This window comes from Embiotoca jacksoni, unplaced genomic scaffold (genome assembly GCF_022577435.1).
Source record: "Embiotoca jacksoni isolate LCO1_2020_lvr unplaced genomic scaffold, fEmbJac1.0.p SCAF_3, whole genome shotgun sequence".
In the NCBI taxonomy this organism is placed as follows: Eukaryota; Metazoa; Chordata; class Actinopteri; family Embiotocidae; genus Embiotoca; species Embiotoca jacksoni.
The window spans coordinates 8392109-8406583 of NW_027185381.1; the positions used below are offsets into that span (position 1 = coordinate 8392109).

The window sequence follows — 14475 nt, forward strand, 5'->3', positions numbered from 1 at the left end:
CAGAAAGAAGAAAAGCAACACTTCAAGGCCTTTTTAATTGTTTTTACGCATCTTGATCCAACACACAGTTTCAAGAAAATACTTCTTATCACATTAATTTTCACTGGATATAGTTTAATTTAAAGTGTTCATTGTTTATCTCATAATTATGGTTTTAGAGGAAAAATGTGTCTTCAAACGTATGACCATACTGAAAAACAGTTGTGTGTCTTGTTTTTTGCAGTGCATCCGCTTTACGCACACACGGTCTGAAATTCGATTCGAGTTTAAAAAGCCCCGACAGGAGTTTCAAGTCAGAGAGCAACGGGTAGGCATCAAGTAGCTCCATATACGGAATGGAGAGGCACTTCACAGCCTCTCTGTAATGTAATGTATCTGCTAGGGCGCACAGAGGGGCAGTGCCATGCACACTCCTGACCATGTGCTGCTCCTGAGCGGAGACAATCAATCTCTAATTTTCAGTCTCACTAATGACCTAATGAAGGGAACACTTGGAAACAGCACCGTTCCCCCGAATGGATCCGATCCGTTCGCGAGAAACGAGGAGGTGGCCCAAATTGAGATCATGGTCCTGAGCATCACCTTCGTGGTTGCTGTGATTGGGAACGTGAGCGTCTTGTTGGCGATGTACAACACAAAGAAGAAGATGTCGCGGATGCACCTATTCATCAAACACCTGAGCCTGGCTGACCTAGTGGTCGCCTTCTTTCAGGTGCTGCCGCAGCTCTGCTGGGAAATCACCTACCGTTTCTACGGTCCAGACTTTCTCTGCAGGATAGTGAAGCACCTCCAGGTGATGGGTATGTTTGCATCCACCTACATGATGGTGATGATGACCCTGGACCGTTACATCGCCATCTGCCACCCTTTGAAAACCCTCCAGCAGCCCACCCAGCGCTCACACATCATGATCATTTCCACGTGGATGTGCAGCCTGGTGCTCAGCACCCCGCAGTACTTCATCTTCTCCCTGAGCGAGATTAAGAACGGCTCGGACGTTTACGACTGCTGGGCGCACTTTGTCGAGCCCTGGGGCGCCAAGGCGTACATCACCTGGATAACGGTGGGCATCTTCCTCGTGCCTGTGGTCATTCTCATGATGTGCTACGGGTTCATCTGTCACAGCATATGGAAAAATATCAAGTACAAGAAGAGGAAAACGATGGCTGGTGCTGCGAGTAAGAACGGGCTGATTGGGAAGAATTCAGTCAGCAGTGTCACAACTATATCGAGAGCCAAACTGAGGACCGTTAAAATGACTTTTGTGATTGTTCTGGCGTACATTGTCTGCTGGGCTCCGTTCTTCATCGTGCAGATGTGGTCTGTGTGGGATGAAAACTTCCAGTGGGCAGGTGAGTGCTGAAGAAATTCAGATGTTAATATTTTCTTAACTTTAAACTTGCACTGCTTTAGTAATGATGTGATAACAGCCAGAGAATAGAAACACGGAGGCAGCCCTTTAAAAAAAAAAAAATGCGCAAAGAAATATCCAAATGCGCACAGCCTTTAGGCACGAACGTATTTTTCGAGCAAAACCACAAATGTGTGTGAATAGAACAAATGTAAATAGAATCCACAAAATAAATTCGTTTACTCTAATTTGTTGTTTACATGTCACTTCATATAGTATAGTGCAGCACTGGGAATCTTTCACAGGAAACACTCTTGTAACAAGTTACAAGAAAATATCAGGTGCTCTGATATCATAACCCCCATATTCAAATAATAAACAACCCACCAGAATTTTAAACTCATCATCTGTGAAACATGTTTACATTTCACTTAACACCAACTTCAATCTTATATTCTGTCTACATTTTTTTTTTTTTTTACCTCAAAACAGTAGTTTGTCTTCTGTTTTGTGTCAGTGACCGTTACTTCCCTATTTTGAACTATGATCTTGAGAGAAGGTCAAAGCACCTGGCAGGCAGATAACTTCACTCTATCAGGAAAACCACACTTATTTTTACAAACTTGTGTATTTGGCAGATTTTCTTTTCTTTAAAGAAACATTAGAATCTCCCTTCAAACATCAGAGGAACTGAGATAGACAGGCAGTTCTGCAGCCTGGCCTGTACCAGATGGTTTGCAGATTAATCATCCTTTTCCTCTTTCCTCTCTCTGTTCTCTAGATTCTGAGAACACAGCAGTAACTCTGTCTGCACTCCTTGCCAGTCTCAACAGCTGCTGTAACCCGTGGATATACATGATCTTCAGCGGTCACCTCCTCCAGGATTTTCTGCACTGCTTCTCTTGCTGGCACAAAATAAACACCAACTTCAAGAAAGAAGACTCAGACAGCAGCCTCCGCAGGACAACACTGCTCACTAAGATGACCAATCGGAGCCCTACGGGCAGCACTGGCAACTGGAGAGAGTTAGATAATTCTCCCAAGTCCTCAATTCAGGCTGAGTAAACACGTCTGACAGTGGCATCAACATATACGAGCAGAGTCATTTTAACTTTGGCCATGACTGAGAGGGATTGAAATGTCCCTCAGACTTGAAGATTATAGGAAAAAAAAAAAAAAAAAAAAAAAAGCGTTTTGCAACTAAATCATGCAACAGAGTAAAGAGACGTAGAGGAGGTTGAAAATTTGCAACAAAAACACAAAATATGGAAACATTACCTGTGGCTTTTTGGCTGGATTATATGTGCATACATGTTCTTTTTTACATAAACTCAACAAAAATATTATAAAAACATTGAGGAACAAGGTTCAGCAGCAAAGTGCACACTGATAACTTTGTTTTTAAATCATTCTCTTCAAATTAGTCATAGTCCTTGAAAACTCAAGGTTATGACAGCCCTAAGTAGTCAAGCAGCACTCAAGTTTATTAGACCCCCCCCAACTGGGGTTCTTTTGGGTTCTTTTAAGAGAAAGCAGTTTTCCAGGAATCCTGATGCTTCTGCTGGTGGTGTTGCCTCCCTGCAGTGCCGCTGAACACCCTTTCCTGTTCGAGTGTTTATAAAGATAAAACTTATATAGCAGCCAGGAGGTGTGTGGTGCTGAAAACAGCTCTTCCAGACCGCGCGTCTCTAAGTAACCATGGCAGTCACCTCATACTTTGTGTTTAATTTTCCATCTTGTTGTTTTTCTTTGAACCACATTTCAGTGGTTTATAAAATCTGATCCAGACATTTCCTTTGACCTAACACATAAAAGTAAAATAAAAGGACATAAAAACCATAATGGATGTGGGGCTATATTCATGAATCAGGTCCTTGCAGACATCCATGTTTTTGTAATTTAGTGAAGGGATTGCTTCATGTTGCAGCAGTCAGTCCTTATAGTGGATCCCAAAAAGATTGCTTTCATTTTTGTTCAGCAGAGGTAAATGGGATCCCCTTGAAAACAGCAGAACGTTCACCCACAAACACACACAGATGGCGTGCAGGGGGGTCTTTGATAAAGTGACTTTGACCTCTGTTGGTTGATACCTTCCCGCTGTTCCCATGGCTTGCACAAAATGTTGGGAAGAAGCTCACACATTCCACACACAACACGTCAGCGCATACTTACTGATTTTTTTTGTCCGACATCCTGCATCATTGGGGGCTTTGTGTTTTGGCTTCATTTGCGCTCCAGACAAAGACAATTTCCTGCACTTTAATGTGATGTACAACACCATAATGGTTGTCAGACTACAATGAGAAGCCACAAAAGGACATGTATATTGTATCAAGACTGTATATATAGATAAATGTTGATGTATGTGTACTATGTACCTATGTATATTGATTTCTATCCAAGTTTATCATATATTTGTACATAAAAGGCACTAAAATATCTGTAAATATGAGTAACATATGTAAATTTGGTCAACATGAGTTCTCTTGCTCTGTAATGTTTGTGCACACTGAAAAGAATCTACAACTGTAAATATCCTACAAATTTATGTTGAAAAATACATATCGATGTTCTGAACACAACACTGGCCGTGTGTCCTGTCTTGCCCCAATCGTGACATTGAAGATTTCTTTGTTTATGCTTCAAGCAGTTGCTCCACAACCACAGAAATTGATGTGTTGTTTTTGCTGAAAATTTAGCAATTTTGAACTTATATCTGCGGCCAAACTAAGCACTTAAAACCTGCCAAGCTTTGGGATTTTGCAACAGTATGACTCAGATGAAAATAGCGTGAAGATGAAGTTCTTTTAATAAAAAGCTTCTTGTCAAAGTTGTCCACCCCGGAGACCTTAAAACATATTGACAGATAATGTAAAAGCCTCTAATAATGTAAACGCTACAATAGAAATGTTGGTACCTTGTGTCATATTAATTGATTAATACATCAATACAGTTAAAGGTCAGTTCCCCTCATGTTTGGAACAAACAAAACAAAAACAAATAACAGCAAAACTGAATTTTGCCTTTCAAGTTTATACAATTTTAGAGAATTCCGAGAAATAACTAAACTTTTCAGTCAATACAGTTTCATTTGTTTTCTTGCAGAGACTTAGGTGAGACGATCAATACCACTCTCCAGTATGCACATTAAATATGAGAAGCCGTGAGCAATAGTGTGGTAACACCAGGTTAGTCTCGAGCACCTCAGATAAAATTCTAGCAATATTCAAGATCAATGTGAAATCATAATGCATTTAATATACCCATCAGTCCACCAGAGGATACCATGTCAGTGTCACATTTTGCCTCGCCTGGGCGTGAAAAAAAACCACAAGTGGTTTAGGCACCTTGTGGTGAGGTTTAAAAAAAGATCATGGGTTGGTTTATTTGTGACGCAGTCGCAATTTACTGTTAGGAATAAGTCATTTTACATTATATCCATCAAGTTAAATACATTACATTGTGTAAATAATTTACATGTTGACTTTTAAATGTTCATCTACTCCAGCACCAGTTGTCTGGGTGGAAGTCTTGTGTTTAGTCTGTCTAATCCCCGACCTCCCTCCTACTTGGACTTTATCACTCTTGGTACCTCATCACATCACTTCTTCTTCAACCCTGCTCATACATGTGTGTACTTATCACAGCTGGGGAGGGAAAACATGACTAACACGGTATCTTCTTGCAGACACACTTTGGCATAATAATGGGCTGCCAAGACACATAGCTTAAAGTCGAGGCAAAAAAAGCAAAAATCAGATTAAACAGCTCAATACAGTAGAGGTAAGAGTTGAACAAATATTTGTCTTTAATTAAACTGAGGTGAACCTTTAACTGTCTATTCAATTCCATCTGGAGTCCAATTTCATTTGACTGTTTAATGATAATAATATTGCTCAACTGCATAAGAAATTATGTTATTAAGTTTTTCTGTTTCCTGCCGACACACTTCTAATAAAATGATAACTGTGTAATGGAATAATGTAGTTATATTACCTCACCCAGCAAAATATCAGCTTCTTTATTGTATTAGTTACTCATCTGAACATTTTAAAGAGTTTAGTGAAGGATTACTTTACCAGAATTATTACATTATTCTGTTTCCTGCCGACACACTTCTAATAAAATGATAACTGTGTAATGGAATACTGTAGTTATATTACCTCATCCAGCAAAATATCAGCTTCTTTATTGTATTAGTTACTCATCTGAACATTTTAAAGAGTTTAGTGAAGGATTAGTTTACCAGCCACATGTCATATTAGCATTTGGAACAAGTATGGTATCTACATCACTCAGAATGAGTGTTGATAATGACCATTTTCAGATTTTCCCTCACCTCCCAACCCTTATGGGTTTTTGAGATATGGTTCAATTGATCTTTGAGGGGAATGTCTGCAGGGTGTTATATGAGTCCTTCAGATAGTGCAGAATGAGTCGAGACCTGCCATATAGCATGGTGGGGGTCCTTGTCAGCAATAAAAAGGAGAATAAAATATTAAGCATCAGTCAATCCCAACAGGTATCACATAAGATCATGCAGCTACCGGCTCTTTTTTTTAATGCGGTATGAAAAGAGAATTGCTGTAGTTATGATGGATGTACCTCAAATTCCAAGGATAGCGCGCGCTCTGCATCTCATTAGACATGTCAGTCATGAAGTATGCCTGTGACTGATGACCTGAAGTCCTGATCATGTTAGCATGGCCAGCTTTTCAGAGTCTAGACGGAGGAAATACCTCAGAAGGTATAGTGGCTGAGTTTCTCCAGAGACTCTGAAGCTCCAACTCAGGGAGCCAAAAAACAGGCCGGTCTTATTTCAAGGGCTGTAAAAATAGTAGCATGGGCATGAAAGAGTCTCTTTTTTACCTAAAAGTGGATTTTATGTCAACAAAAACAGACACATTTCTTTCATTAGATTTTTGACTCTGAAATAAAATGCGTGAACACTCTGCAATTGATCAGTTTCGTCATTGGTTTCTTTTGCACTTGGATAACTTGGATAAAATTGATCAGAAAATCAATTTCACTTTAGTCTCTTAATACTGAGCTGCTCGTGAGATGAATCAAGTAAGAAAAATTAATGGCTCCAGCAGAGGCCTGTAAGGAGGAACAGACATAAATACCATCATACCCTTTGTGTGTTTTATGAATCGATACCTCAGGGAGAAACAGAGGTGGAAGGATGTCAGCGAAAGGTTTGAATGAAGCAGTATTCGGCAGAGATGTGAGCTGCACATGCATAAGAAGGTCATTTTCTTTCCTGGGTCACCTTGGAGGAAACACTTAACACGTTTTTCACTCAAACATCTCTTAGGCATGAAATCAGATTCCAGTTTGCTGTTTCTTGACAAACCCTTCACTATCTTTCAGTGGAAAAACAAAAGCCTGCTCATCATATAGAACTGGCTGTAAGAATACTTAATGACCCTGCAGCCTAGAAAAACATCATGATCCTGCCAAGTGTGGGACTAATGCCAAGAAGATAGACACTTCCTTTCTTAGAAAACAACTTCCACCATATTTTCCTTATGGGAAACAAGTCTTGTTTTCTGTTAACAATTGTGTCCACAGCTGGCTTCCCTCCACCTGACACCCCAGCCTTTCCTCAACCTGATGCAGAAATTGCCAGTGTAAACGAAACAGATTTAAAAAAAAAAAAAAAAAAAAAAAAAAAAAAAGTCAGGCAAGTGTTTACAAAGTTTCCATTCTGGCAGGTGTTCATTTTTAGCTATTTGAGGGGATGTGCAGTTTTTTGGCTTCATTCATCTGGACTTGGTCATTGATAACATAGCCAACCAGAGGTGTGCCTTTGTGGAGCAGACATGAACAAGTCTTTGATAGAGGAGGTTCTGTCAGTAATCTTATCAGATGTGTTAGATGAGATGAGGCCTTCTCAGCGTATCTGCCTCCATTACATACAGCCTTGCTCTTCCTGCTCCATTGTTCTCCTTCTAGTGTCCTTGAAGCTAACACACATTCCTATTTCGGGGTCATTTGATTCATGCAAACAGGTAAAAAATGCCAGTACACAAAATTTGGAAGATGATTAAACATCATTGTCCTGGACTTCACACTTCACATCCTGGCAGACTGGAATAACAGAAAGAAAACTGCCAACAAAGAAGCAAGAATCACTTCATATTCATAGTGGTGCCCTGATAACTGTCGCAGTGTAACTTCTTCTTCTGTAACGTTGATCTCTACTGAAAGCTTGAAAGACTTACAGTGCCCTTTTTTTTTTTCAATTACACTGTCACCAAGCTTCACAGAGACTGCACAGCTGTACAACTATTGTCTACTTTCAGCCTCATCTGTCAGCAGACCTCTTGGGTCAGCACAGGGCCTATAATTTATTGTTTCCTCATAAAGTATTTTATTCCTGGTATTTGTTGCTGAGGCCCTCAAAAGACAGTGCAAGGGAATTCAAATCCTAATCAAGTTCATGACCTTTGATTATAGTGAAGGCATTCTTTCCTTTTCCCTCACCATATCTTGATACGTAAACTGAATTCCCTTTGCACTAAAGGGAAATAAAAATACTATCAAACAAAAAGCAATCCTTTGAACAACAAGTAAGCAGTAAAGCTATATTAAACACACCACACTAGAAATATTTTGCAACAGAAGACTGCAAATGATGAGTGCTCTGAATGTGTTGTTGTTAACATGCATGGTAGTGTTGGGAAAATTTGCGCAATAGGAAGCATGCTAGAAAAGTATTGTTGTAAAAATGCTGTGAGAATATCATGCAATGTTCTAGTAATGTTTTCCCTAAGTTTGAGAAATACATCAGTGTATGTAATTGGTGAAGGGTTTTGGGGTCTTCCCTCAAGAAAATTGTACTTTTACATTTTCCATCCAAAAATATGCCTTTCATTTAATTACTATTACCATAACTGTGTAAAATCTTCCTAAAATTTGGAAAAGTGAGCGCAGATGATAAACATTCAAAAAGGTTACAGGCAAAACTTGCTAAAGAAGTTCACGGCTACAACATAAGATAAGAGTTGTGATAATAAAATGTCTTAAGCCTTACAACAGTAGGGAAAGCCCTGTTTTTTTTTTTTTTTCCCAAAGTGTTTTTCTTCAAGGCTGGATAAAATACTCCAAAAACATCCTCTTTTTTTTTCTTTTTTTTTTTTAAATGTTCCCAGTTACTATGTTTCTATTTTCTAGTTATGCTCTCGAAACAAACATTATTCAAATGTTTCTAGTAACCTTCTTAAAGTGTTTTTGAAATGTTTTTAGTGAATGTTACTCTACTCTCCAAGAGGAATATTCTGGTAACAACAAAAAAATGTAAACTGCAAGCAGTGATATGTGGGCCCTCGCACGCTGCACGTGGTCTCCACGACACCGGCTCCCTGACGTGCACCGCCTAAGGACCCGCATTTCCCCGCTTAAAGTTGCATTTTTTTTTTTTGTCTCGTTTCCTATCTCCAGCAGAGGGCGCTATGACTATGAGCGAATATTACCATACAGGTGTCTTCAAGGAGTTGACTGTTATCAAAGATGTAATGTTTGAGGAAGATCGGGATATGTACGTAAAAGTTACAGTCACTTGTAGCGTCATGGCGAGATGCTCAAAATGGCCACCACGCCACGGGCACACCGATCGACGAAAACAAATTCATGATGCCGAGAGACTTTTCGGTACATCTGAGTGTGATACACGTGTCCAACAAATTTGGTGCATGTAGGTGAAACTAGGTGCAGGAGCTGCAGCTTAGGGGGCGCCGGCGAGCCGTTTGGTCACGCCCACTCGCAAAACACATCAGATGTATGGTCTCAGCACACCGGATGTATGTGACACGTTTCGTGAGGTTTCAAGCATCCTTTGACCTTAAACATCAACTTCCTGTGTCACGGCAAGACATCAAACTTTGCCGCATCGTCACGACGATGCCCATTGACAAAGTCGAACGAATTTCTCAATATATCATCAACCACATGTTTCAGCTATTCTGATCCCGACTTTAGGTTCATGTGATCAACCAGCTCGATGGAGCATGTGAAAGTATGAAAAGTGTAATTTCCAGTTGCCACCAGGGGGCGCTATGACTATGAGCGAATATTACCCCACAGGGGTCTTCAGGGCGGGGCTGTTATCATACCTGTGATGTTTGGAGAAGGTCGGTCCATGTACATAAGATTTAAAGCAACTTGTAGTTTCATGGCGAGACCCTCAAAATGGCCGCCATGCTACGGGCACACGTATCGACGAAAACAAATTATTTTGATAACTTTTAATGTTAACTGCACAGAAAAAATTTCAACTCGGTCCGACAAAATCTGTTGGAGGAGTTCGTTAAAGTACATGTGCGAATCGCCCAAAATGGCGACTAAATTCAAAATGGCGGACTTCCTGTCGAGTTGCAATGTAACTTTTTTGTATGTCTCGGTGTGATACACGTGTCCACCGGATTTCGTGGCATCTCTTTAGGGGGCGCTAGCGAGACATTTGGCCACGCCCACTCGAGACTCAACTAGAATCCGAAATTTTTCACCAGGAGAGATGTGTGTAAAACCTTTCATGACTGTTTGAATATGATAAAGCCTCCAAAATTCAATTAAACTTTCAGGAAAAAAAGAATAATAACTTTACGAATAACAATAGGGCTTTCACACCATTGGTGCCTGGGCCCTAATTAAAACTGCAAGCAGTGATATGCGGGCCCTCGCACGCTGCACGTCGGGGATCCAGCGCTTTTCAGTAACTCAACGCAATTTTGGTCGCATTTGAATGAATATTTGTGGTTGGTGGAGTTATAGGTTGCGGTGAGCCAAAGATTTGTCACAATGCAGAATATCTCCTGGGGAGATTGGTGGTGCAGTAGTTAGCACTGTTGCCTCAGTGTAAAAGTTTGGGGTTTGAGCCCCCTCTGTCATAACATTTTTTTTAAATGATACTATAGCATGTTGTCCAAATTATTTAAAAAAAAAAAAAAAAATCATACTATAGCAAAAAGTGACCCAAAATTAATTTTTGGGTCACTTTTTGGACGACATGCTGTAGTATGACTTTTCTATCACTTTTTGGCCGCCACGCCACGGGCACACCAATCTACAAAAACAAATTATTTTGATAACTTTTAATTCCAAACATGTTAAGAGTGCACAGGCTAAATTTTTCAAGTCGGTCCGACAAAATCTGTTGGAGGAGTTCATTAAATTACAACACGTGTGAATTGCCAAAAATGGCAACTAAATTCAAAATGGCGGACTTCCTGTTGAGTTGACATAATGGTGCAATGTAACTTTTTTGTTCATCTTGGTCTGATACACAGGTCCTCCGAATGTCGTGCATGCAGGTAAATGTAGCCGCCGGGGCATCTGTGTAGGGCCAAAATGTGATAATTGGTCAAATATGGGGATAAGGACATTGACTTTTGAACACACAACCAATAAAGAATGACAAAGAATGAGAGAGAATTTCACACTGTCTTTCCTGTATACACAAATACGGGAAGTGTGTGTGTGTGTGTGTGTGTGTGTGTGTGTGTGTGTGTGTGTGTGTGTGTTGTGTGTGTGTGTGTGTGTGTGTGTGTGTGTTTGTGTTTGTGAGTGATTAGAAAATTACCGAAATTGTTGGACAAGCATTTTATTTCCAACATCTTCAAGGTTTTTTTTTTTTAGAACATTTACTGTAAGTCGCCCACTTCAATTAAACATGACTGATGCCTTTAAGTGATGTGACCTTCCCTTGATCACCACCAGAACTTAGGTCGAACTTTACCTGCTTACCCCCAGTTATTATGAGTTTACAAAAAAAAACATGACCTGCTTTAAAAGTTTAATACTTTCTCTTAAGCACAACAATTTTGTTTTCCGGCTTTTCATTACAAACTCACACAACTTGTTGCATTCACTGACTGACCTTTCAGTCTCATTTCTCCATGAAGAGGAAATGTGGCCTTTTTTTAATCAAACAGGTGCTCTGATGTGCGGTGGGATCACAGTATGGCATCGTATCAAGGCTGCATATAGATGACAGACTTGCTGTGTGAACTTACAAAGGTAGGAATCAAAGACAGAGTCAGAGACGTGAGATGAGAGGCTGCCGACCTTCATCCAGTCACTCAGAAAACATGCTGTAAAAACATTTTTGTGCATTTCTGAAAAATGTTAAACAATGTAGTTTTTATAATGAAGCGTTTAGATGAGTTTATCTCACAGAAAAATTTGCTTCCTTATTGGAGCCACAAGTGACTGATGCACAATTCAGCCACCAGAACATGAGTGCAGAGTGATGCCTTCATAGCAGAGGTTGTTGCCTGGATACCAATAGCAGGTTAAATTATCTCTGTGGACAATGATTAATGAAGTGTCAGTGCTGTAGTTTTCCCTGCTCATGCATGCAGGTCAGAGGAATCTCGACCCTGTCTTTATAAAAGCCATATTTGTGAACAGTAATTTCACTTGTGGAGAGAAATGAGGTGTTTCTCTCAATATGTTCCTCTAAGTGGATGTTTCAGTATCTAACAGAAGCGACTGTCACCGTCTTAGTTATTTGTTCTGCGCTATGGCGTCGGGACTTCTCGTCTGTGTTGGGAAGTCAAACCAGGGAACACTAAACATTTCTTTAAAAAATGTAGAGTTTAATTGTGAGACAGTTATTAGTGTCTGAGTAATTGTCATAGTAGTTATTAGGGGTGACAAAGTCCTCAAAACCTGACTTTACCACAAAAGGATAGTGGTTTGATGTTTTAACATTTTGCCATTATAACTGTTGGACTCAGTTTTTTGAACTTTTGACCTACGCTGACTGAAAAATGTCCCTCAAAGTTCACTATTGACTCGCAGTTTGATAATAATAATAATAATAATGATAATAATAAACTTCATTTGTATAGCACCTTTCATACAAGAAATGCAGCTTAAAGTGCTTTACATGCAGTGTTTCACATAAAAACAGATATAAAGGAACATTTAAAAATATAGAAAATAAATTAGATAAAACAGATAAAAAGCACAAGAAACAGATAAAATGCATAAAAATGAATAAAAGTAGACTTGATTTGGGTCATTCTCTAGGATTCAATGTATGATATTAAGTAGCAGAAACAGCAGTTTTAGCAGTTGTACGTCTTGTGCACTTTTCCAGAACTTTACTTCACACAGTCTATAATTTTACCCAGTAATCAATCAAAAGAAAGTGCAATAAACTGAGAGACATCATAGTTTGTATGCTCAGCACTACAAATTGACATTAGTATAAATGCTCATGTAGATGACCCTCCTCATGTTTGGAGGACTAAAGCACAACCTATGACCAAACCTCATTAAACTGTTGCTTTATGGTGAGACGTGAGGTCAAGAAGACACACTCCCCCATGAAGCCTGTTATTGTTTTGGGGTGCTGATATTTATGGCGTAGAAAAGCATTTTGAATGTCATTATTCATGCGTCTTTGGCTTTTTAAACAATCTGCTGTTGTCATCGCTTGTAAAACATGACCCATTGGCCCATGATGTCAGTGGATCAACGGGGTGCCAGTCTGACCCACTTAATGACTCAGAATTAAAGGAGTTGAGAATATGTAATGGTAAATTATAAACTCAACAACTCCATGTTGTTGGCCTCATGTGACTGACAAGATATACCCCAGAGAACAATTTGATGCTCAATCATAGTGAGTTTCTGTGTGGTTATGAGTTTTTATTGCAAGTAAAATACATAAAATATAAATATAATTTCCCATATTTAAAAATGTCCTTTCATTAGGTAGTGACGGTCTTTGACAAAGTGAAAAAACCAAGAACCCTAATTTCTCTGTTTTAGTTGTTTGTGGTGAGGAAGGCAGTGGTTTTTCCTCTGTGAAAGTCATACAAGGATTATGTTTTAGCAAATGACGAGTTTCCTCACAAAGTCCAGCTGACCATCATCAGATCAACACTCATGATACAAGAAGCAGGAGCAAAACTACTGCTTCCTCTGCTTATTTGTGTTTCTAACAGAGACATTTGAAAGACACCACAGATGATGTTTTAATAACCTGAACCACTCGCAAAAAGTTCGTTTTTTTTATATGTGATGTTCTTTTGAAGAAATATATAATTATTTAACCCAGGTGCGTGGATGGTCACTGAATATGTTCCAACGCCTCCAAAAACAACACAAATGTGTGCGTAACCTCAAAAACAACGGAGACTTTTCCTTTTCCTGTTGGCAGACCTTGATCGTAACTTTGCAGGAGGGAGGTGTTGTTTACCACAAAGTGAGGAAGGCAATAATAGAGACAAATGGTGAGGACAGGCCCCCACTGTTGAGTATCTGACCAGCACTGGGCTTAACTCTCTGATTGCATAGATGGGAACAGAATCTGGACACGCATGAATCTCACACATTCGCAGTTCCACATCTCTGCTGGTGGTTTGTGGCTGATGGGATGTTATTCCCTCATTTCAACACAAGAAAATGCACTACATGTAAGTTTGGTATTTCATTCAACAAAGCACAACAGCAACAACAACAACAATCCCCCCCACCACACACACACACACACACACACACACACACACACACACACACATGCCTGGTTTTCACAAAATACTGGTCAGAGATTTTAAGTACGCTGGCGACACCTGCTGGTCAGAGATTAAAAAAACAAGCTACCCATAAACCTCATTTATAATTTCTGTAAAATTAGCACCAGTTACACAATCGAAATGTATATAAAGACTAGAATTAGCTGCCTCCCGGTTGTGTTCCTCCACCAACCAGTCCAGTTGCAGTTTAGATCCATATAGTCCAGACTCATATGTGACTTTAGGGAATCCTTGTATGTGTTCACATGATTGGCCAATAAAGCTGACTGACAGTAGTAAATACTTTAAATGTAGATATTCCTCTAGCATCTCAATAGACAGAAACTCTTAATTTCTTAGCAAGGCTTTCATTCTGAAACATTGGTAGACGATGTCTGCACAGACCGCTTACCCCGAAATCAATGTTGCTGCTTGCTGCCCTACAGTGCATAGACCTGTAGGGTACGAGTCTAGCTTCTCCTTTGGAGAGAGGAGGGTTAATTTTGTCACTCCCCACTCCCTCCTGCGTTGCTCGCAACTGAGATGTCTTCTTGTGTGCACCAAGACCACAGAGACGGTGCTAGGTAGTGCAGT

At 39.8% G+C, this 14475-nt stretch overlaps 1 protein-coding gene across 1 annotated transcript; it reads left to right on the top strand.

Annotated features, from left to right (window-relative positions):
- The first annotated feature begins 300 nt into the window (after positions 1-300).
- On the top strand, positions 301-2793 carry avpr1aa (arginine vasopressin receptor 1Aa). Its single transcript, XM_069163193.1, has 2 exons — positions 301-1352; positions 2133-2793. Exons 1-2 carry the CDS (start codon positions 404-406, stop codon positions 2414-2416), a joined length of 1233 nt encoding a protein of 410 aa, XP_069019294.1. The 5' UTR covers positions 301-403; the 3' UTR covers positions 2417-2793.
- Positions 2794-14475: the final 11682 nt, after the last annotated feature.

What these genes read in the sequence shown, in the direction of transcription:
- avpr1aa (XM_069163193.1), top strand. Translation starts at nt 404, where the DNA reads ATGCACACTCCTGACCATGTGCTGCTCCTGAGCGGAGACAATCAATCT. An exon ending in TGAAAACTTCCAGTGGGCAG is followed by an intron (nt 1,353 to 2,132) that starts GTGAGTGCTGAA and finishes TCTGTTCTCTAG; the next exon opens with ATTCTGAGAACACAGCAGTA.